The 25951-nt window shown below is 31.9% G+C and overlaps 1 protein-coding gene across 1 annotated transcript in view; it reads right to left on the bottom strand.

Moving 5' to 3' along the window:
* LOC129225795 (laminin subunit alpha-2-like) overlaps positions 1-25951 on the bottom strand; it is a 220437-nt gene that overhangs the window by 35074 nt on the left and 159412 nt on the right. The window contains exons 41-49 of the mRNA XM_054860304.1: positions 25001-25117; positions 21337-21497; positions 18575-18713; positions 12107-12215; positions 10700-10816; positions 9509-9685; positions 8152-8306; positions 5569-5724; positions 1639-1793 (exon numbers count right to left, since the gene is read on the bottom strand). Coding sequence (XP_054716279.1) covers positions 1639-1793; positions 5569-5724; positions 8152-8306; positions 9509-9685; positions 10700-10816; positions 12107-12215; positions 18575-18713; positions 21337-21497; positions 25001-25117 — 1286 coding nt within the window. The remainder of the gene's footprint in view (positions 1-1638; positions 1794-5568; positions 5725-8151; positions 8307-9508; positions 9686-10699; positions 10817-12106; positions 12216-18574; positions 18714-21336; positions 21498-25000; positions 25118-25951) is intronic.

Genomic DNA, 25951 nt, shown 5'->3' with positions numbered 1-25951 from the left:
GCGAACCAAATGACCTTTTAATTTTCTATTACGGGAAAAGCCGTGCGGGTACCGCTAGTTCGACACAAAATCAACCAATTTTCAGAAATTTCAGTGCAGCATCATTTTTGATTTTGATGAAATTTGGTAAATAATATGTATTAACATTCTAGAACCCCAAAATGTTATTAATTTTTTTCTTGGTAAAAGTTTATTCCTGAGATATAGCTATTTTTTTGCTCCACGGATGACTAAAATTTGGAATTTTTGATCCTTTTTCAAAAAGCTCTAGCAAATTCATTTAAATTAGTAAGAAGATCAAACACATCTTATTTTAAAGATGAAATAATGAACTTTTGTTTGTGCATAAAAAGAAAAGATTTAAGTTAAGCCTAATTAGAAATTTTTGGTTGTCAAATCACTTGAAAAAGTGCCGTTTTCGTCATTTTGAGCTTAAACAAATCAATGAGGGACTTTCAGTAGGAAGCTAATTTTTTTCTGTTGTAGTTAGTTATGCATACTAGAAGCACAGAAAAAAATAGGTTGATACTAGTGGTCCTTCATCAGGAAAAAATTGCTTAAACTTAAGAAAAAATAAAAAATGGCCTTTTTTACTCCCCAAAAATGGGATGTTTGTTAGGTGATAAAAATTTGAAAATGCTAGAGTAAGAAGCCGTTACATTGCTCTTTGAAGCGAAACAAAACTGTCTTTTTTTTTTTTTTTAGTTATAGAAGAGATATGAACCTTTAAAAAAAACATTTTCTTTTTGGTAAAAAATTATGTTTTGTAAATATAGTTAATAAAAATTGAGAGCTATTTGTTGTTTAAAATTACATTTTGCAAATATATTTCAATGAAACATCGTTAGATGGTATTTTTTAAGGTATTTATCCAGTCTACTTGGCCTCTTCTAAGTAATGTACAAAAGTTATTATTGTATTACTTTAAAATCTTATATCTCTTCTACGCCCTTGAAAAACAGGAGTTTTTGTTTTGTTTTAAATGGCAATGTAATGGTTTCTTTCTTACCCTAGTATTTTCAAATTTCTATCACCTAACCCACATATCACTTTTGGGGTATAAAAAAAAAAATTCATTTTTTCTTATGTTTAAGCAATTTTTTCATCATGATGGACTATTAGTATCAACCTATTTTTTCTATGCTTCTTGTATGCATAACTAACTACAACAGGAAAAAAAATTATTTTCCTACCTAAAGTCCCTTATCGACTTTTTTAGGCTCAAAATGATGAAACCGGCATTTTATCAACCATGATTTGACAATCGAAAATTTCAAATTAGACTTAACTTAAATCTTATCTTTTTATGCTCAAATAAAAAATCATTCTTTTGAATAATCACCGGTAATTATATACAATTACCAGTTTATCCCAGTTACTGTAGCATACATTCAATGACAGTCATCATTTTGAAATTAAAATAAAGTTATGAAGATGTCATTTTACTTAAAATGAAAGCAATGGGTATACCCCCCCCCCCCAAAAAAAAAAAGTAGTTTGAATGCAAATATTACTGGGCAAATTCACAAACACTATTTTTAAAAAAAAATCAGCATCCATTTTAAGTTGATAAGTACATAACTCCTTTAAAAGGAAGGAAACATTCTTAGGCAAATATGATCTTAAATATATCAATACCTGTTTGCTTCTATTTTAAACCATTGTTCATTTTTCAAAAGCTGCTCATTATTTGTTTCAATTTCCTTTTCATGAGTGATGACTTGTGTTCCACCTCCAACATTCCACAAAAATCGAATTTTTCTGTTTACCATCTCAATGGCCATAAAGTCTTCCTACAATTACAAAAATAAAAGTAATTTGTAAAAGATTTTTTTCCCTCACATTCATGGGTTTGATATTTTCAGATCATTAAATACTTTGATCAAAATATTTTTTGAGAAAACAAAATGCTGTACTCATTAGGGGGAAAAATAGACCTGCATACATACACAACACACACACACAATACATACATATGGGTCATTCTTCAAAAAGTGTAACTTTCCTGGCACACGCCTTTTACAGCAAAAACTTTAAGGAACAATTCACTTAACACTGCTTTTTAATTTCATCAAAAATATATCTATTTAAACCTACCAACAATTTTTTAATAATAATTTTTATTTTAGTATATTTATGGTTCACAACATGTGAATTCTCACCTCCGTGGCATGTCACACACCTGTGTGACTGTTTATGTTGCTAAATAACTTGTTTAATTAAAAGTATCTACTTATTTATTTACTATTCCTTTCACAAGTATCTCAAATATTAATTGTCTAAGTATATTCAATTTTTTAGTATTCTGTTTTAGTTCATTTTAGTAGCATAAGGAGTCATGTCACACAATAAATTCTCACCTCCATTACCTACACACAAAATGCCGTTCCTCATTAACACGTGGCAGTAATGACGTCAAATTTTATTTTCCATGATGCAAGAGAGTCCCCTTGATTATTTTCAGCCGTAGTTGAAGTTGTGAGATTTTTGTCGAAAAACAAGAAGATAGATTTTGCTTTAAAACTTAGTGTGCATGGTTATTGTGACTTCTCACCTCCGTGAAATTGAATTTCAGGGATGCAAATTAATGTAAAAAAAGAAGTGATCATGTTTTCATACGCTTAACATGTGCAGATTATAGCAATGAAGAAAAAAAAATTCCATGAAAAATGTATCTATTAGGCCTATATTAATGGAAAGATCTTCACCTTCGTGACAGACCTTATCACTGTCATTTTTCTGAGATGAAAATAACTGATGTAGGGGAAAAATGTCAATAATAGGCATTCTACCAAAATTATAAATTGCCAGTATATCCTTAAATTTACTAAATACTATTTTTTAACATGCATTTAAAACTACTAATTAAGTAAGTTTAACTACTTTAACTAAAAGAGCTTAATATTATATTCGCACTAATCATTAAAATAGCTGATTGTTTGCCCAATTAACAAAATTACTACTTTGATATTAAATTGGCCTCGATTTTTAAATATTAAAAGTTTTTTCCTTTTTTTTTTTAAATTTCCGTGAACAAGGCATTTTATTATTTTTTTAATTAATGAGTAAAATAATTGGAACTTAGGTGGACCATTGCTTATGGTTACTTCTTGTAGGTAAAACTTTCAAGTAAGAATGAAAAAGAAAAAAAAAAGAGAACCAAAGGTTTCTAAATTGAAAAATATTTGCAGTCAAATATTACGTTTTCTGGAGAATGACCCATATATAGAGAGAAAAAGTATGGAAACACACAACAAAAAAAAAAAGGTGTGACAAGAAATAGTTCTACAGGCTTGAAAAAATACTATGTCTTTTAATGCACCTCTTTTTCTTTAAACAGCGAAGAAAAATGAAAAGATTTTTCACCTCAATTTCCACTTTGTACAAATGCACCATCATTTATTTATTTAATTTTTTATTTGTTATGTATGTTTTTTTTTTCCTTTTAATTTATTTATTCATTTTTATGTTTGCTCATTAGTTCCATTAAGAGAGAGAGAGAAATTACAAAGATATACATTTAAAGGCATATTTATGTAAGTTGTATCTATTGAGAAGAGATAAATGGAGGGAGTGAAGATTTTCATTGACGAACCAAGACCCCAAATCACGTGATGGATTTTAAAGAAAAGCATTGGAAGAAATCAGGTTTCTTTTGCTTGTTTCACGCAAAATGTGCCATCCATTCGTCCTTGTTGAGTTCATGTGACTTGGGGTCAGTAGGTCAGCTTTTGCTATGCCAATGATTGGACTTGCTCCCTCATTTTAATTCCTGCTTTAACATTGTATCAGATGAAACAAATAATATTATAAACACACACATACACACAAAAACACACACACACACACAAAGTAATCTTTTCTTCACGAGAAAGCATCTACAAAAACTGCATATTTTCTTGCTTAAACCTTTCACATAACAATAAACAGGAAAAAATTCATGTTCTAATAAAATGCCTTCCAGTTTTTGACTAAGCTTTGAGTAATAAACGTTTGAAAAATATTCGTATGAGGGTTAAATGTACAGAATTAGCATAAAAGAATATCCCGGCTTTAAAATTTTATATTTCATAAACTATTACACTTAGCGCTATAAGTAATACATAAAAATAAAGATAAACTGTGGAAGTTTTTTCCCCTCACATTCAATGTGTGGGCCTTTCGTAACACGACACGCATCTATAACGTACATTTTGGAGGTTTCACTGCCAGTTTTTTGTAATGCTACATATATGCAATCTTTCACTTCATGCAATGGTGGTGTATAAACACTGTCTTTCACGAAAACTCATAAAAAATCACATTGGGTTACATTTGGGGTTCTGGCTGGCCAATGCATAAAGGGTAAATCATCATCACCTGCACGGCCAATCCAGTGTTCAGGAAAGTCAGTGGCACATCAAAGTGGGGGAGGGGGGAAACCCCCACCCAAAGTTCTTGGTTTTATCAGTTTCCAATCCTAATACAGTAGTTAATATACGTGGAAGGTCTAGTGTGACCAAAAAATCCTTTCTAGAAGGAATTTCTGGCTGCCCTAGTGCGGCTTGTGCACATTTTACTAGTTATGCAGGTTAAAAAAACTTTCACACTTTATCTTTATTTTTATGTATCATTTATAGTAGTACAAGTAATAGCTTATTAAATATAAATGTGTAAAACCTGGATATTCTTTTATGCTAACCCTGTATATTAAAACTGTAATGGAAAAGTATTTAAAATAAAAAAATGTCTACACAGAATCTAAAATTCAAATTTTTAAGTGAAGGGGAGTCTTCCTACAAACTTTTTGTGAGGAAGGGATTGTTAATTTTTGGAAGGAAAATAAAAGGAACAATATTACTTCACTAATGAAATTTCATGAAACTTGAAACACTTATGGAACTTAAATTCTTCTTTTCCTTTCTCTGTCTTACTTGCAAACATTTCAACTTTTTTTGCACACACACCTCTGATTACTTCCGACATTTTAGGAAAAATTTAAATGTAATAAAAAAAATATAAATTAATTTGAATTTTGACATCTGGAATTCAAATTATGTTTTTTGCAATCACGAGTGTGTGTATGTAGGCGTGTGTGTTTGTGTGTAGAGGTATGTCTGGTGTGTAGAGGTATGTGTATGTGTGTGTAGGCATGTGTGTTTGTGTCTGTGTGCAGGCATAAGTGTGTGTGTAGTTGTGTGTTTGAATGTGTGTGGGGGAAAGGGGGTATGTGTATGTGTGCAGGCATGAATATTTGGGCAGCTGTGTGTGTGTTTGTGTCTGTATGTATGCATGTGTGTATGTATTTGTGTGTGTATGTGTTTGTGTGTGCATGCGTGTGTGTGTGTGTAGTTGTGTATGTATGCGCGTGTGTGTAGGACATGGATGCAACCTGGAGACGGCTTTCGCTATAGGAGCAGCATCGTGAGGAGCCGGTCGACAGTGATGGTGCGGAGGGTGGCGGTGGGAAAATAAAATGATAGGACGCCAAAAAGAAACCAGTCAAATAAAAGCAATAAGCAATCGTGATTGCTCAAAAATCTAAAAGTAAACACAAAAATCTGAATAAGTAAAATTATGAAAACTTGCCTCTTTTGCACTGCCAATAAAAAATAACATGCTGTCTCTTGCGTCAGATTTAATTGCATAGTTTATAATGATATTATTTGTTGTAGATGGTTCAACTATTGGACTGAAAGAACGAACACATTGGCCATTTCTGTCGGCTGTCAATCCAACACGAATCTGAAAGAATAAATAAGAAAATAAAAAAAATAGAAAAAATATTTCTTCAGCAGTTGTAAAGAGTCATTTATATTAAGTAACGGATGTTCAATGCTGTGATGAACTACATTGAACAAAAGATGTGGCAATGTATTTTTAATGTGAAACAAGTTTTATTGGGTAGTACTAGGGAGAAATTTACCAAATATAGCTTTAATGTGATCTAATGATAAGGGTCACAGTCTTTCGCCCTCAAATGACCCCGAGCCCAAAGCTCTGGCTGGTTCATGGGAAGAACACATAAATACAATATAGCAATCTCAAGGAGCTAAAACGTAGGGTGATGTCGTAGAAAAATATAGTTTGACCCTTTTTTTTGTGAACTATTGTTGCATTTGTGCTTTGCTTTGTTTATTCATTCATATTTTCAAAAATATTTTTTATGTAGAAAGAAATATGGTACTTTCTTGTGTATAATCTGCAAGTAGCACTCTAAGAAATAATTTAAAAAAAAAAAAGAAAAGAAAAGAAAAAGAAAATCTCAGCAGATAATTTGCAGCTACAATAGATATGTTGTGCCTCATGGATAGATATGACAAGTCAATTAAAGCAATAAAAAATCATGATTATGCTAAAAATAGTTTTGCATACTTGCTCAATATGATTTCTTTAATTACCAAGATTTTCCAAATGGTGCCATTTGTCCTTTTGTGGAAGTGGTTTACTTGAAAATAATTGTTTATTCAATTCAAAGAATGACTTCGAAAGGAATCATTTTTCTTTGATAAAGCTTTACAATAATAAGTTTTAAATTCGATTTGACAAAATACTTGTTTGCATGAAAAGGCAATTTAAAATTCCATTTTGAAGCAAACGTAACTCCTTCACAAATTTAAGACTAAATGTGTTTTTTTTTTTTGAAAAATAAATAAATAAATGCTTAAAAAAAAAAAAAAATTCAAGATAATTATGAACCTTGAAATTGTAATTTCATAAGAAATTTAAGATCCACCATTGCAACCTCTTTTCATGGTGTAACTTAAAAGAATACAAACTAAGTGGAAATAAACTTGAGTGTAAATAAAAATCTAAAGTATGAAAATCAATTCTAATTTCTCAATTATTTAAAATACAAATACCATATGAAATTTCTGGAAAAAAAAATAAATAAAATAATAATAATAACAGAATTATTTTTTTATTAAAAATTTGCTTATTTGACAAAGATTTAAAAAAAAACATCAAATTGATCACAAAGTCTAAATAAAAAAAACTCAATTGCATGTCCTTAAAGAAACTGCAAAAAAAAAAAAAAAAAAAAAAAAAAAGTTTTGCATACTTGCTCAATATGATTTCTTTAATATAGTACTAATGAAACAATAAAGAATATGTTCTGAAGGGAGATGCTAAAAGATTTCTGTAGCATTACAGCAGAGCTCATGGCATTAAAAAAACATAAAAAGAAGCTAAATAGTGCTAAGCTTTCAACATGTAAATGTCAAATGAGAAAGATATTGAACATTTATAATTTAAAAACTCTCTTTAGCATTGAAAATTTCAGATATACCAAGATTTTCCAAATGGTGCCATTTGTCCTTTTGTGGAAGTGGTTTACTTGAAAATAATTGTTTATTCAATTCAAAGAATGACTTCAAAAGGAATTATTTTTCTTCCATAAAGCTTTACAATAATAAGTTTTAAATTCGATTTGACAAAATACTTGTTTGCATGAAAAGGCAATTTAAAATTCCATTTTGAAGTAAACGTAACTCCTTCACAAATTTAAGACTAAATGTGTTTTTTTTTTTTTTTGAAAAATAAATAAATAAATGCTTTTTTAAAAAAAAACAAAATTCAAGATAATTATGAACCTTGAAATTGTAATTTCATAAGAAATTTAAGATCCACCATTGCAACCTCTTTTCATGGTGTAACTTAAAAGAATACAAACTAAGTGGAAATAAACATGAGTGTAAATAAAAATCTAAAGTATGAAAATCAATTCTAATTTCTCAATTATTTAAAATACAAATACCATATGAAATTTCTGAAAAAAAAATAAATAAAATAATAATAATAACAGAATTATTTTTTTATTAAAAAATTGCTTATTTGACAAAGATTTAAAAAAAAAAAACATCAAATTGATCACAAAGTCTAAATAAAAAACTCAATTGCATGTCCTTAAAGAAACTGAAAAAAAAAAAAAAAAATGCAACAATGAAGCAATGGCGAAACTTAGAGTAAAGAACATCCTAATAACTCTTCAGTAAATATTTTTTCACCAATAGAAAAGAATAAAATTGGATTTTCAATAAACCTATTTTAAATGCATTATTATTAATTAAACTAGAGGAAAACTGTGTCAGTATTTAGAAACTAAATACAAAAGAATATTTACTATTATTAATGTATATATCAAGAGTGTAATTTATTACAACCACTTACACTGGAAGCTTTCTGCCTGGCCAATAATATTTTTTCTCTTAGCTCCTTTAAGTTCAGTTGGGTCAGTTCGTGTTGCTTTCTGACACGTCTAGATGATTCATCAGCTCTATCAGCTAATCTTGATGCATTAGCAGTATCTTCTCGTGCCTTTTGAACTAAAAATAGTTTATAAATATGTATTTTTCTACACCATATAATTTATGAAGAATGAGATTTCTTCTAGTAAGAAATAAAAAACATCTCACATAAATGTATTTATACAAATTGATCAAACACTTTTGTTTTCATTGTCTTAAAGTACATCAGGTATGCATTACAGAATTTTTTTTTTTTTAATTTATGGAGTTTATACAAGCTTCAGAAAAAAAGGAAAATGAAAAAAAAAAGAAAAGAAAGAAAGAAAAATGGGAAAAAATTATTATCAATTGTGTGTGTGTATGTATGTATATACATGCATATAAAAAGCTATAAAAATTATATATATAGCTTATATATAAATGTATACATCTACAGTCAACTCATATTCAAATGAAAAAACAATAAAAATAGAAACAAATTGTTTCAAACATAAAGGTCTAAAAGAAACTCACAATTTCTACAAACTAAGAATGAAAAAAATTTCAATTTTAGTAACTTTACAGGAATTAGAAGAAGCTAAATGCAAAAAGATAATAAAATCTTGTAGCACAAATAATTACACACAATGCACTAAAGTTGTGAAACGCATTTTTCTAGTCACAAATTATGAAATTGGATATGAAGGAGCTAAAATATGAAAACGTTGAACTTATATAATGTTTACGTAAGAACATTCTATTTCATGAAAAAATTTATTTCAAGCAGAGTACAAAATTTCCTTTCAGAAAAAAAATCTGTTCAGAAGGGCTTAAAAACAGCTAAAGATTCTTCCTAAAATTTGGTATAATAAAGAAAATGGGATATAGGTTTGAAATATTTTAAAACTTGAAACTGCATGTGATACTAAACAGAAATAACTTCTGGGTGTCAAACCTTTATATCCAATTTGTGTAAGTATCAACTTAAAAATAAAAGTAACAATAAAAAACTAAAATAACAAAACTAAAACTTCTCCCTCATTGCTTCCGAAATGTTCAAATAAAGAAAGTACATAATGCTAATTTACAACGTTATATAACCAGATAAACAATACTTTTACCAAGGGTGCCCACCCCATTAAGGACAAGAGTGCACCCCCCCCTCAATATCACGAAGTCCCCCCCAAGTAAGAACCCCCCCCTCAAACCCCCCTAAACATTTCAATGGCACAGTCCTGCGCCATGATACCTCTAGGTAGGCACCCATGCTTTCACACAATGAAAGTTCAAAAGTCACTTACTTATTCTGGTAAGGTTTTCCAAGCCACCTACAGTTCCAGCTCGTATAGAATCAAACTTTGGTATGAGATCATCATCCAATTTCTTCAACAGAATGCCTGCTTTACTATTTGCCCCTTTAGCTTTCTCATCAGCTACTCTTCCCTTATCAGCAGTATCTTCTAAGCTCCGTCTCAAACCTAGAGACACATTTTTTTCAAGAGAAAATTTAGCATTAAAAAATTCAAACAAAAAGTTTCATGACTAAGCTATTTGAACGAGTCGAGAGAAAAGTTAATAATTTTAATAATGCTTAAAAATCTTTTTCATCCATCACAGGAATATTGTCACATTGACTTTTAAAATTACAGTAAATCCTCCTTAATCCAGCCCCGATTAAACCAGACTTTGCTTAATCGGGACAGTCATTTAGGCACTTACATTTTGCGAGAAAATATTTTGAGGTATTTTCCATACCCGGATATTACAAACATTTGAGACATTTCCATTAAATAATTGTTTAAGGAATGACCACTAAAATAGGGCAAGAAAAGAACACTTATTTCTTTCAACCAGTTAGTCAAGATCAGGTGTGGTTAGTGAAGATGGGCCTGGATCATTGTGCTCAAAGTGGTCTAGTGAGTTTTAGTGTTTAAACTATTTTTTTGCAACTAAACCCACATTACTCTAGAGAATTGTTCAAATTTTATTACATTCCCCAACACGACTTGGGGATTGCATAAATAAACCGGTAAGCATGATAAATATTGAATAATTGATCACATTTACTAAGTTTATTGGTGATTGTGTATAATCACCAGTAATTATATACAATCACCAATTTATCATTTACTGTAACATATATAATCTTTTTTGTACTAAACGGGTAGGATAAAAATATTCAATTAGAAAAAAATAATTATAAAAAATTAATTTAAAGAAAATTATTTACTTCATAATTTTGTAATAAATTCAAAAAGTAAAACTATGCATTCAAAAAAAAATTATTGTCCAACTCCAAACTCCAATACTTTTTACACATCAAAAAAAGTCTCAATAAATATGAAACAATTATGCTTAATTTTTTTTTTAGCTAAGTGAATTATTGAATGTAATCATACAAAACTCACTATCTTTATACACATACACACAATAACATAATTGTCAATACATAACAGATACAATGCAATTCCGTGTTATAAAATATATATAACCTGTTGGTAATGCATCCAGCTCTCTGTTAATAATGTCATTGCTTCGCTTCCCAGAAGCTAAGTCCTCAGAAAGATCATCTAATGCTTTTTTACGTGCTCGCAATTCACCTTCCAGCTCTAAAAACAAAAAAATAAATTTTAAAAAATGAGTTTAAATATCCACTTAAAATAGGTATTAAAAAAAGGGTATTAAAATCAGAATGTTTTGAAATACCAGCAGCGATATGGCAACAATTAAGGAAGCTTATTTATTGTACTAAAAATATGAGGTGTAGTCAATAACATATAAACTGATAAAATTAAGTGACCATGTAAAAAAATAAACATATGTTTCTGAAATTCAAAATAATGGAGGCATGCACTGTAGCAGCAGGTATCATAATTTCAAGTTAATTTCCAATGAAATGTTTTCCATGAAATATCACCAATGAAAAGAAAAATAACATATGACCAGACTGCAACAAAAATTGTAAGATCTTAGAGGAGTCAAGAGAAAATCTCGGATGCCAGTCATTATTTTCCACAGTTCATAGGAAAATTAATTCAGTGTCATATGGCTCACAAAAGCCAGTCGCGAAGCTCTTTTCTTTTTCAGTTGCCCAGGCAATCTTGCACGCAGGATTTGTAGTACCCCCGCACATTACTATAATTATGCGCGGTTCGCTTATGGACGCAAAGCCACACCCATAAGCTCACCCTTTTCTGCATTGAAAAAGGGATTCCTTGAAACACCAAAACACGTGTCTGCAGTTTGTTGCAAATTTGTGCATTAGGTACTTTTTCTAACTGTTAATGTTAACATAGTAATCAACCTGTTATAGCTTCAATATCATTAAAAAAACACATTAAAAAAATTAAACTTTCTCTAATAAACTTAAGTTAAAGCAGTATCTGAAACCAAATGTGGATCCAGGGGGATGTTAGCATGGGGGTCATGACCCCATGACTTACCCCCCTCCTTAATGCCACCAAAAGATAGCTTAAAACTGAACTTCAACATAGAGAAATTTCCAGGCAAGAGCCCTAGACCCTTTTAGCGCTCTAGATGACTATTTGCGGTTATATATTATTCTTTTACCCCTCTCTGATCTATGTGCTCTAAGATAATAAAAATAACCTTTTCCCATACTGGAAACTTAATCTCTACTTGTTTTAAACATATAACTTTTCAGATTTCTATATTTAGGAAAACAGAATATGCTATTAGAAAATATTTTTCTTAGCACAATTTTTGAACGTTAAAAAGTAGATGTTCTGTAGGTAAAACATATGATTAGAGTTTTATTGCAATATAGATAAACGAATAACATTGGTTACAATAAATTATTTTTAAAAAAACATTGATAATTTTATAAGTTTTAGAAGAGTTTTTTTAAAAATTATTAAAATATTTCTTTTGTTAATTACCTGGGACTTTTTCATCATTCAATTTCTGAGCTTCATTGAGCAATTCAAGACTTTTAGTTCTAGCTCTATCTGCCTTATCTACTAAAGCATCATCAGTTTGAGGATAAGCCTAAACAATAAGTATTTATTAAATTTATTGTACATACAAAAGTTAGTTTAACAAATTCAATAAGCATATGTTGATGTATATTAAGATGGAATCTTATTAAATGTTATGAAGATGTACATTCCAAATTATTATCCATAATCTCACATATCCTATACAAATATTCAAGAGCTATTTTAGAAAATCACAGTTAAGCTGATTCTGATTAGCACTATTACAAATACAAATACAAATACAAAAGTGACGACCAGCAACAGGCTCTGGGCCCAGCTAGACTGGTCCTAGTCAATTTATTGACTTGTTATTTGCCACATCAAATTGAAAACTAACTACCAACTAAATTTTCCACTTCAAAATAAATAATTTAGAAACTGTACATAGTTGACGGTAAAAAATAATAGTAAAAAAGAAAATAACAAACTGCAGATGCTTTTTGATAGCTGAAAATGAACATTTATGTGAAAGATTCTTAGTACTAGGCCAAAAAACTGAGCTAAACTGCGTTTCTCTCTGTAAAAAATTTCAAAACTTTTTGAGAAAAAAAACCTAATTCAAAGGCAGAAAGTCGGAATTTCACTTCTTAAAATAGGATTCAATGTACTATTTTATTTAGTTTGTTTACAATGTTTTATTTATTTAGTTTGAAATTACAATAATAGAACGCTTGCGTTGAGAGCTGCATTGTAGTAAAATTATAATTTACTTTGCCAATTTGTGCCTTAGTTATGTCAAAATTAATGATATCTACAGTCAGTGGACTGGTAAATATTGATTTTAATGTCATAAAAATTTTTTTTTCTTACTTTCAGAGATTTGATGTACAGGAATATTTCAAAAAGCCACTTGTTCAAGAAACTTTCAATAGACGAAATGTTCCTTACAAGTTTTTTACTAGCACATGCTTTACTTTTAATGGTTGCTGCCATTGTCCAAATGTTCATTATTTTGTGGATTTTTTTCATTCGACACTTTATATTAACTGAAGAACATTTTCCCTACTTTTTTTATGATGTCTACTTGAATAATTGAACTACAAGATTGATAAAAAATATCAATTCATTCTTAGAAAAACTACTTCTCTTTAATGAAGTAAAATGTCTGCATGCATTAATTTTACACAATGTGTTTCTGAAAACATATACAGTCGGACCTCGTTAAATTGCCCCCCGAAAAACCGCCATTCTCTTAGTTCGCCAAGAAATGTGGTGAAAAAAACTTTCAGTATAGGAATACAGTACAAATTCCCTCCTTAAACCGCCACCCCCCGCCGTCCTCAAGTGATTTTCGAGGGAAACTGCATGCTCAGTACAGGGGCGGATCTAGAGGGGGGCCATGGGGGCCATGGCCCCTCCCAAAGCCTTGCAATTGTAGGAATTTTTTTAAGGAAAAAAAAAGAAAAAAATATTATGAGAAGACAACAAAATTTAACACATGTATTTTACTGAAAAAGAAGTATAGGCCTTAATTGGGAGATAAATTATATCCCTATCCTCAAAACAAAACTTCTATTTCCAAAATTTTTCTCCATCTTTTACATCATTTCTTGATTCCAACTACAAACACTTGGACGATCTCTAAATGCTGCGGTTCTCAGAGTATACCTATTGTTCACAAGACCAAAGAGAGCCTACATTTTCGTTTTTATGACTTTAATTTTGAGACTAGGAGGAGAACCCCCTTTTTCCATGCCCTTTTACAAATGCCTTAATATGTAGCAAAAAATTGCATTTTAAGTCTTTTATTTGGAAAAAATGTCAATGGAAACTAGCTTATCCAGCCCTTATCACTTAACTTGCTTAAAAGCAACTTAAATGAAATTTTTTGGGACTTCAATTACAAACTAGTTTTGATAGGACCTTCTTCCTCCCTAGTTTATGTCGTGATTATAACTTTAAAAGGAGGTTTTTTGGAGGAGCTCACGAATCTTCCATCCCTTTCTAAAACATGTATAAATATAGTTAAAAATGGAGTTTTTAGAGCCTCAAAGGCAAAATATTTCCAGGAAGGAAGGATTCTAAGCACCTTCACACTTCCTTTAATGTAAGCAAACATAACCTAAAGGTGCATTTTTAGGCTGGACAGCTGAAGAGTTAGAAGAGCACCCCTCCTCTTCTAACTTCTCAATGTATATTGACAGAATATTTTGGTTTCTAAGCTTTATTTTCAAAAAGTATTTTGGGGTCAGCGCCCGAAACCTGACCTTTCTCTGTACATCATCAAAAATAGACAAAATGCGTTTTTAATTTCCTAATTTTCAAAAATTACACGAAAATTTAAATTTTGAAACATTTTTGAGGGAGATTCCAAAATTTACCCCCCTCACCTAATGTCTCGATACCCCGAAAATTGAGTTTTTAAATCTTCATTTTAATAAAATTTCTGGGGAGTTATCAGGGACCAATTTCCCAGTAGGCAGAGTAGGCAGCTGTCTAAGGCGGCAAACTTTTCAGGGGCAGCAACTTTGCTATTATAATACACATTTTTTGAATTGTTATTCATGGAAGTAAAATATTAGCATTCTTTCATTTTCCATATAGACAATTTTTTCTTGTAATTTAATAATGATTACTTTCACACAACTTAGGAAAGTCAAATGTTTTTCAATCATGGTATTTGCTGAATCGTCAGCAAAATTTGCCGAATAAAAATTTTTTTTGGGAGACCACTGTGAGCATTTCATCGGGGCACTTCAGAATGTAAAACGCCATCATTTCTTCATTAGTTTGACAATTTGAATTTGCGGAACATTTTTTTACGTTTTTTTGAGACAAGGATATTTTGCTTCTTTTAGGGGGGGGGAGGGGCGGCGGATTTCAAATTTGTCTAGGGGCATGGAGCTAAATTCGGCTCTGGGGAGTTTGTTCAAAAATTTTTGATGGCCCCTCCCAAAACAATCGGCTGGATCCGCCACTGACTCAGTATGATAATATTGCTGTTTAAACTGCTAACTTGAAAGATCATGTCAAACAATTCAAACTTGGTGGTAAGCCATTTAGGAGAGGGAATGTCCATGAGGAGCCACAGAGAGAAATCACGAATCTCACACATACCTACCCAGGTAGCACAAACCATCGGATTTACGTTGGAGAAAGGTTGAAAATGCATCGCAATGGTTGGAAATATGTTTTGGTTAGATATTGGTTTTTTTCATACGCTCATCTGATCATTTGAAGCATCGGAGGATGGTTTAAAACCAACCTATATCCGACTAAACGCATTCCCAACTTATTTCTAACCTTCAAACCTGTTTCACATTTACGCCCATTTATTGCAAGCTCGTTGCTGATTTGCACGTTCAGTGAAGCGCGCGTAATGCGTTCCATAAGCCCTCCCCCCCTCTGCAGTTTTGTTAAGACCCCAGGACTTGAAAGGGGTGAGGGAGGGGTGCGCCGGAGCATAGCCATTTTCTTCTTCATTCCAGGGTCTCATACACATTCACACGTGTCGTACTTGCTAACGGCGAGTGTTGAATCCTCCCAAGTACTCAAGTCTTTCAAAGTAAATCAATTCATTTTTCCAACTATTTTTCTTTCTTTCAATAAATTTAAAACTAAGATAAAACATTTTTTTTTGTGTGTGTGTGTGTGTGTGTGTGTGTGATTATTAAATGCATTCTACATTTATTTGTTTTCCAAGCCCGACAAATCATTGTGGGTGTGCAGGCCCAGATTTTTTCGTTTTAAACTACTTGAATTTTTTCTACAAATTCGTTTTGGCAGGAGTTTTTAGAGGGAGGTTGTTTCTAGGGGTATTTTCTCTTTTTCGGGGGGGGGGGGGGAGTCTCCGATGAATCAAAATTCTTAAAATTTTTGCGCATATTCAAAGTGTTTTTTTTTTTTTTCTTTTTTTGATAGATGCTGTAACTAGTTTTCTGGAGAATTTTGTGAATGCTTTGAATTCGTTTCAGAATTTCGTGTTGTTCTTTGTTTAGCTTCGGTAATTTTAAACGCATAATATTTAAAAAATAGTTTCCTCATCATACAAATTACATGTGAAATTTACCATAGAAATAAAATTGTGTCTTTGAATGAGCTTTTCTCGTTGATGGATAAAATACATTAAAATTCCTTCCCTAATAATAAAAATAAAAATAAAAAGAAAATCAGTGAACATGAACTTTTGAATGAAATGGGAGAGTATAATAGTTCGGCAAAACAATAAAATAAGTACTTTTCATAATATTCAAGTTTCACCCACGTCATTTTAATTGCTATGAAGATTTACTAACTAAATGTTTACGCGTATGTTTTTTTTTTTTTTATAATTTTTATTCTTATTTCAGGTCAAAGCAAAATTGAACCTTCAAACAAGCTAGGTTATTTTTCATGGCAGAATTTTAAAGTCAAAGATTTTATTCTGTCTTAAGAATAACCTTGCTGGTAATTAATATTTCCTGAAAAAGAAAAAATAAACTAATGTATGCTTATGAAGATAATTTTCCAGTAAGTTTTCAGAAAAATAAAAGGTAAGAATTATAAATATCTTAATTTTTGTTCATATTTTATTGAAACGTTTGTAAATGATAGGAATTGCATTTTTTTTTTTTTTTTTTTAGCATTTTTACTCTTTGAAACAATATATTGATGTAATGAGTGAAAATAGTAAAAACTTTAAATGAAACAGGTTTGAGAGCAATCAGAGGTAGCAATAAAGGTTATGATGTCACAAACAAAGGGCAAAAAGTCGCATAAATTATAGGTACTATACATGATGCAACTATTTCTCTACTATATTTTAATTTATTTTAGCATACAAGAATTTCCATGCTTCAGCATATTTTTTTAATTTTTAGTATCTCTATTTCTACGCTTGTAAAATAATAATGATTTGATATATATTTGGTAAAGTATATTGATTTGATGAGGGAAAACAATAAAAAAATTCAAATGAAATAGGCTGGAAAGCAATCTGAGGTAGCACACTATTAAGGTTGCGCATATTAAATTTCAATAACATTGGGAAATAGTTACTTAAATGTTGATTTTTCATCAGAATAGCGTCGGAAAATAATCAGTCTAACGTTGCAGCTAACGTTGGAAAATTGTTGGATAAGCGTCGAAATTTATATTGGGATAATGTTAAGAAGTGTTGTTTAACTGTTGTAATTTACATTGGAATAACGTTTGGAATTGGTTGGTTCACCGTTGCATTTTACGTAGGAACAGCGCTGGAAAAATGTTGAGCTAACGTTGGAAACCAATCGTTGGATAACCGTTTTCCGACGGTGCACTTTAACGTATGTTCTAACGTAAGAGGCCGACATAAGTCTAACGTAATAAGCTAACGTTGGCCGAATGTTAGTGTGCTAGCTGGGTACCACTAATGCCCCCATACAAATGCACCTACCTCAGCCACTAGCAAATTGTCCAACTTTCTTATCTTTTTTTCTGTTTAATCTGCCCCCTGCCGCACTCAGTAGCCAAGGAGCATTGTTCCCAACATTTCCATGAATTTTAACCAGACCTTATCTGCTCCCCCACTTTTTTCAACCTTTTCAGTTTGACATTTCACTACTCAGCTACAAAAGAATTCAGTCTTAACCCCCTTTTCTGTTTTGGTAAGCAGGGGAGGGTGCTGAGGCATAACCTATTCTTGGACATTGTGTGCAGACTTCAGCGAACAAGTTTGTACAGTAAAACTTGTGAAGTTGACCACCTGTCTAAGTTGACTGCTTTTTTCAGGCACTAAATCAACCTTTGTAAGCTGACCACCTGTTTAAGTTGACCACTAAATTAGTGCCCCGCAAGTGGTCAACTTTTACAGGTTTCACTGTATCAACATTCTATAACATCGTGTTCTTTTCCTACCTTCTGCTAAGATGGCGAAAACAATCGTTAGCATGTACGAAAAAGTTTTAATTTGTGTGAGTTTAGGAATAAATACTGATTCACAAGCCATCAATTTATTGACAATAAATTGATGGCTTGTGAATCAGTAATTTATCTACAAGTTATAGATAAATGCTTTTCAAGTTCTGGAAAAAGAAAAAAAAAAGTAGCCAAAGAAGTAGCCCATAAGCGGTGACACACTGCTGGAAATCCAATGGCTGTTATTTTAAAACTTCATTTGGAATAGAAAACATATGCCTTCAAATGTTTTTTTCATGAAAACATGCATTTATGCAGGTTTGGAGAAAACTCGTTAAACCGCCACCCTCGAATTTTGCCAACTTTCGGCCTGTCACTAAGGTTTGCGGTTTAAGGAGGTTCGACAGTATAATTTATCCATATCAAGATACTAACATAGATTTTAGCAACAAAAACTAACAGGTAATTTGCACTATGCATAACTTGCCTGATATAACAAAGCAAAATGAAAATTCATTTTACTAAAAGGCTACTCAAAATGTAAAAATACATTACTTGTCTATATGCATTCTCTGCAGCCTTTTCAGCTTCTTCGGCAGCTAGTTCTGCTGCAAGTATTGCATCAATAATACTTTGATAAGCTTTAGCAGCTTGCAAAGGAAATTCTGAAAGTTCCTTAGTTGCCAAGAATAAACTAAAAATATAAATAATAAATAAATAATAAAGTTTAGAAAAGAGCTCACTTAAGAGCTCACACAACTTTTTACATTATACAGTATAATCCCCATTTAAGGGACTGGAAAAGGTTATCGTTAAATCAAGGATATCATTAAATCAACGAGCATAGACATTCAATGCAGTCAAATCCGAACCAGTGAAATGTATCATTAAACTGAGAAAATCGTTAAATTGGGTATCATTAAATCGAAGTTATACTGCATCATTATTAAATCATGTAACTTAAAATGTTTTGTTACCTTAAACACTAAAAGATTTCCCTTTGACATGTGAGGTATTGGGATGTGGTCTTGGAGCAAAATGCTCACCTCTTGAAGGGCACTGTTAGCCTTGAGTTAATTTTAATGTATGTTAACGCAAGGCTACATAGAGCTCTTCTGGTCGACGAATTTTCTGAACGGGAGGATATTCACTGAATGTATTGACCAATCAGATCTCTAGACTCTAATCCTATAGAACATGTCTGGGACGCTCTCGGGAGGGCAATAGTAACTCGCAACACAACTACGGGGACCATCCATAGCCTGAGAACAGTGTTGTTGAACGAGTGGAAACAATTTTCCCAGGATCCCTTAACTGCTTTATTTTGGGTATTAAGTCACACTGCAAGGCCTATATGTCTGTTAGAGGGGACCATAACCCCAACTAACCCATTTTTTGTTCAATTTTGCAACCACTGTTTCATACCATCCAACTCTGACGAGTGTTATTTATGATCATGCTTGTGTATTTTAAGTTTTGGATGGTTATTTGTTTTGTATTGTTTCAATGTATGTACATACCAAATTTCATTAAAATCGATCCAGTAGTTCTGGAGCTAATTGACCAAATCTGAAAATTCTCTTAATTTCTTACACCAGTGTATATCAGTAACATGGTAAAAAAAAAAAAAAACAATGGTGATAATTTTGTAATAACTGTGTAAATCTGCCAATTGCTTGATCCAAAGCTGTGTAGATTTGTGAGAGTTGACTGTATACAGTTTAAATAAAATCACTTTAAATAAAATCATTTGTGCATTTTTCAAGTAAAAAAAAATCTTATTTTTTTAGTCTTTTACAAATGTTTATTTTCCAATGGCTTTATGAGGATTTTAGAATTATTTTGTTTTATTCTTCTCTTGTTGAAGATATTTTGTTTTATTTATTTGGGAGCATCATTTAAGTTTTTTTGCTGTCTTTAATCAAGTACTAAACAGTTAGAGTAGAGTTTAAAGTGTGGGCCTTTATCCCAAAAGGTGTGTCTTTTTATTATTCTTTGAAATTTTCTTTATTGAATCTCTGAAAGATTCCTTTGCAAACTTGGTTACGAAAAATGTGATTTAGATTTGTCAGAAAAGGTTTAATTTTCTTTCAGTAAATCAGAATAAATATAATGACAACTGTGTGAATTGTTAAAAGTTATTTTTAAACAAATTACAGGTCACTTTTGATAAAAGTTGATGCATAATAAAAATACTATCGATGTTTACATACAAATCCTTAATGTTTATTTTTCAATGAGAAGATTCAAAGTTAGATTAATATAGAAAAATATACATAAAACATGTTTGTACTTCATAAACTAGGAAAGCAGTACTACCAAGTAATACTTGACTTGTTTACATTTAATTAATTTAAGACAAAAAGCAACATTTGCTGCATATTTACATGTTTAAGTTGGTACTTCAAAAAATCACATAGCTAACTCTGGCATAAGACCATCTATATGTGCATTTCACATTCAGAAAAACAAGCTGATGTGTGCATCACATAACTTCCTTTTACGCCAATTTAACGATAATAGTCCCTTGGAGTAAGCAAAGAAACTTTAAATATTTTTACCCCAAGTTTGTTGCGAACTGAAGCAAAAAAAACGTTTTATACAGATTAATTTCCCCAATATTGGACATTTTAATGTGATTCAATGGTTAACTCTCTAAATATCGCCAATAGTGGCCAAAATGAAACCAGATTTTAAAAATTAAAAAAAGAAACACCAAATTTGTTTCCAAGTTGGTGACAAAACTTGGTGACCAAAAGCTTGGCAATATATCGCCAAGTGTTTGCCAAATTATAACTCCACTTCAGTTTGCATTGAAATTAACAATGATTTCACCCCAAAAAGGTGTAAACGACACCCTTTGGAACATCTGAATGCAACCAAAAAGGGAGGTGCCCAACTAGACCCCACCAGGAGTAGACGCACCAAATTTCAACTTTCTAGAACATACTGTTTTTGAGTGATGCGAGATACATACACAGATACACACATACATCCGTACATACAGACGTCACGAGAAAACTCGTTGAAATTAATTCTGGGATTGTAAAAATGGATATTTCGGGTGTTTATATATTCTTAGGCATATATCCACGAGTGGTCGGGTTGAAAAAAATATTACATATTCATTCGGGGCCAAGCAAAATGGAAATAAGGCCGATTTTTTGCTGAAAATTTTTTTGCGAATACAATACTTCCTTTACTTCGTAAAAGGAAGTAACAAGTATACCAGGTCCTGTTGTAACTTAAAAAGTAAAACAAAACATCAACTATTTAAAATGTTACAGTGGTTAACTAACATTTTAAGAAATATATACCTTGCTAAATGTTCACTTTGCCTCTCTAGCTCATCTGCATGCCTCTGAGCAGGAATGACATATTTCTCTTTATACTTTGGATTTAAATCAGATAATCTGCCTCTGTGTTCCTCCAACCTATTGGTAGCATTGCTCAGGTCTCGTAAATATCTTGGAAGATACTATGGGAAAGGGAAAGATTATTACGTGTAAGGGAAGCAAACATAAGTATTTTCACTTCTAAAAATTATCAAAAACGTGAATTTGGGGGTTGACAAGTAACAGGGAGTAGGGAATGGTAGACAGTTATTTATTAGCTAAAAGCAAAATTCTTACTTAAAAAGAGGACTGCTCATTAAAAGTGACAAAAAATATCATTTAAAACATTAATAACTGTTGCATTATGAGAAATATTTATATTTTTTTATTGAAGAAAATTATTTTTAGCATCAAACTTCACAATAAAATCTGTATGGGCAGAGATACTTTTAACGCTTTAATACGTTACTGTGGGACACATCTGAAGCAATATAATTACATCAACGACATAACTTCCAGCCTTAAATTTATATTGAACTTCACTAAATGACTTGCTATTGTCATCAATAAGTATGAGATAAGTGAACAGAAGACTGCTTCTTTTATGTGACATAAATAATAAAAATCATTAGAAAACTTCATCTGTTTACAAAAAAGGAAATTTTGCTCAATTAGCATTTTTTCCCCTCCACCAAACCAAAATATAGAAAATAATTCTAAAATGGCAAATGCAATTGAGCGAAGAACATATATCAAACTCTAGTCTCAACTCTGGATGAAAATCTAGCTAAAAACACAATTGAAAGGCAGAAAAAAGGATTATTCACAATGAAATGTATTTGAATCGTGGGTTGAAAAACTGGTGGGTTTTACACCATGATATAGTACTTTCCATTATGGCGTCATTATCATTCAAGGTCTTGAGGACAAATTTAAGAAATATGATATACACATTTTATATTCACCTGATAAGGCAGCATGCTGCTTTCTTGCTTACACAATTAAAACCCTAAAGAAAAGAGGGAATACAAAGGAAAAAATCTATTCCTCAAATAAGGATGGTATCCAGACCAGAGACTGGCGGCCTTAGAAAGCTGCTTGCACTTTTTCCCCTAAGTATTTTCATTTTAATGGCATTAAAGCCAAAACAATTCAATGTTCATAAAATACTATCACTTATTCATTCATTTTTTAAAACTCATTTGTATGCTATCTACAGGACATCATTCAAAACCTTCAAAGAAATTTTTTTATTTCAGTTTGTTTTTTTCTTTCATTTTTTTTTATTATTTTTTTTAACCTTTTCTTTTACGGATTTCTATGCTGGTTTACATTATTTACGCCCATGAGGAGGAAAAACAAAGTAGATTCAAAATATTAAAAAAATCTTGAATCAACTCTGCTGGAACAACATGCATTATGGAAAAGAACAAATGACAAAAATTTTAATGAGCAGTCAATCTTTCCATTTAGCTCTTGGCGAACTCATTGTGAATCTTTCGTGCAGTATGAGATGGATAAAGTAAGTTATTTTATTCTACGAAATTAGTCTTAGTACTTAACATTTAAAAACTTTCATTTTTCGCACCAGTTAGGAATATCAGGACTAATCCTTTGTTTAGTTTTGTATATTTATTCACATATTTTTTAAAATTCAGTTATGCTTAACAGAAAGTACAAGTTAAGACTATTATACTTCAAAAACTAATGAGTTTCATTAACATTTTCTCTGGTAAAATAATGTTTTTTTATGTTGATATTAAGTACTTGTAGAATTATTCTGTATTGAAAACTGAAAGTAAAAGTTGACATTTTCCATGTGCACTCCTGTTTGTGAAAATTGCAACACCATGAAGGAAGCATCATAGTTGAATGAAATTTAATACACAGTTGGGGGGTAATGGTAGAAATAAATGATTACATTTTCAAACCAAGAAAACAATAAAAAGAGATAGAAATTAGTATTTTGTGTGGCCACCACGTGCCGCAATAAGAGCTGCTACAGGACTCGGCATGGAGTGAAACAAAGCTTGAATATGTGCCTGCGGAAGAGTTTTCCATATTGTTTGTATGCGCAACCAAAGTTCATCTGTCGAAGCAACAAGATGTGGAGCGAGACGCGGCCCAACAAAATCCCACACTTGTTCAATCGGTGACATATGCAGGAAATATGCAGGCCAAGGAAGAAGCTGTACCTGCTGCAAATCAAGGTAGGATTTGACAGTCCTGGCGACATGTGGACGGGCATTATCCTGCTGGAATACAGCCCCTGGCAATCCTTGCAGGAAAAGAATAGCTTGGGGCTGTAAAATTTTGTTTATGTATCGGGTACAGTTCAAATTGCCCACAATTCATAGAAATTGTGATCGTCCATGATATGCTATGGCACCCCAGACCACAACTCCGGGTGTTTGTCCACTGTGGCGTTCAATAATGCACTCCGAAATGTGCCGTTCACCGCCATAGCGCCTGACACGAAATTCGGTTATCATGGTGCCACAAATTGAAGTGGGATTCGTCAGAAAAGATGACCTGCTGCCAATAATCACGCCAGCTCCTATGCACATTGGCCCATTATGGCCGCAGCCGGCGATGGTTTTGCGTGAGAGGAATTCTGTATAAAGGAATCCTTGCACACAGCCCATGCTGCAGCAGACATCTCCGAATTGATGAAGCACACAATGAAGCACCTGTAGCTGTTGACCACTGTGCTGCCAATTGTCTAGAAGAAGCTGTGCGGTCCGTCAGCGCCATACACACCAGGTGTCTGTCATCACGAGCTGATGTCACATTTCGGAGTCCACTCCCAGATTTCCAAGCTGTCTGACCCTCGTCCGTCCACTGCTTCCAAACATGCATGATTGTGCTGCTGTTACGCTGCACATGAGCGGCTACTGCATGATAAGACAATCCAGCTTCATGAAGCCCGACGATTCTGCCCCGTTTAAACACTGAAATTTGCTCAAATTTCGCTTTCTTTCGTCGAAGAGGCATAGTAAAGGTAAATTCAGTTAACGTTTACTCTGGCATATAACCACCGATAATCATACACGCCTCGCTAAAGCCATCTATTTATATTTGGTTCGATCTGCCGTTCAGAGGGCGCTGCTCAGCATATGCATGCGTTACCAGTCTGCAATTCTAATCATTTGCATATCATGTCCTACTTTACATTTTCTGCAATTTTCAGCTCACTCGCGTAAGTCCTTCGTGATGTTGCATCTTTCACAAACAGGAATGTATTTATCGTCAAAAAAAAAAAAAATGCTGAGGCACTTTCTTGAAAGTTGTATTTTGAAAATTTGTTCTTGCTTCCCCTCCAAACACACATTTTTGACTAAGGTGTTGAGCACCCACACTGATTTTCAAAACTAAGCACCACTAATTGAAACTGCCTCTTTGCAATCAACATTACAACTTTCTGATGCAATTAAAGAAAGCTTAGTTTAAACTGTGAGAATGATTAATGAAAATTTTTAAGGAATGTTTTAAAAACTGAAAAAAAAAAAAATAATAATAACTATAAAATAAATCAGAAATACATTAAAAAATTAAAGATTTGCTTGCGGGGGATTAAAAAAACATTAAATATTTTTTCCGGGTGAAAAATAAAAATTAAAACAAAAATATAATAAAATAAGTTTACTTCAAATTTAACAGCAGCATCTATAAGAGCACCATTTGCAAGGATAAGCAACTCATCTGCTTCCATCAATGTTTTATTTGAAGAATCAATGAATCCAAATATTTCAGCAACTATAGCCTATAAATTGACAAAAAAAAAAAAAAAAAAACATTTATCTTCAAGCTAATTTTTTTAAGGATATTAGAAGAAGTACTTTACATAAGCTATGAAAAACTAATTACTCAAATATTTAAGTAGCAACATACACACTACTGCGGGAAGGTAAAGAGCAGTAATTGCAAAATTTTCATTTTTCAGCATTTTTGTCACCAAGTGTACTTTTGCTTCACTGTACAAGCTTGTTTATTTGGTTTCCGCTGAAAATAAAGCATGAAAAAAACGTAAAATTCCAACATTTCCCTATTGTTTGTATGAAATTCAAAATGAGTAACTTCAAATACCTCAAAAACTCACTTCAGCAGATATTGCGCTTTACCTTCCCACGACAGCACAGATTCGAATACCAATAGAAAACAATCCAAATTATACTGTTTAAGACTTTCACGGCCGGCGTCAATATGGGTAGATAACATTTTCAGGCTGATGGTTCAGTCTCATCAAACTCAACCACTGATGATGGCTGCAGCAAAGCAAGCCGAAATATCAGGAATTTCTACTCCACTTAGACCACGGCCAATAAGCCCGAAAATGTTATCTACCCATAATCCAAATTATAATTTAAAAAAAGTTTCCTACGCAACCACTGCCTTAATGCACACAAAGTTTTAAAAAACACACAATTATTTATAATTGCAAAAGATGGCACTACATATCATGTTAAGCAGACAAAAAAAAATTTCAAACGCCGATTTAAAAAAAAAGTTAATAAAACCTTCCATGAAAATTGAAAAAAGCAGAAATAATATCTTAGGACATTATAGAACAATGAGTGGACTTTTATCGACAATATAA

This window comes from Uloborus diversus, chromosome 7, assembly GCF_026930045.1.
Source record: "Uloborus diversus isolate 005 chromosome 7, Udiv.v.3.1, whole genome shotgun sequence".
NCBI classification, from domain to species: Eukaryota; Metazoa; Arthropoda; class Arachnida; order Araneae; family Uloboridae; genus Uloborus; species Uloborus diversus.
The sequence above is the reverse complement of the archived record's forward strand: the minus strand, read 5'-3'. Positions and strand labels throughout refer to the sequence as shown.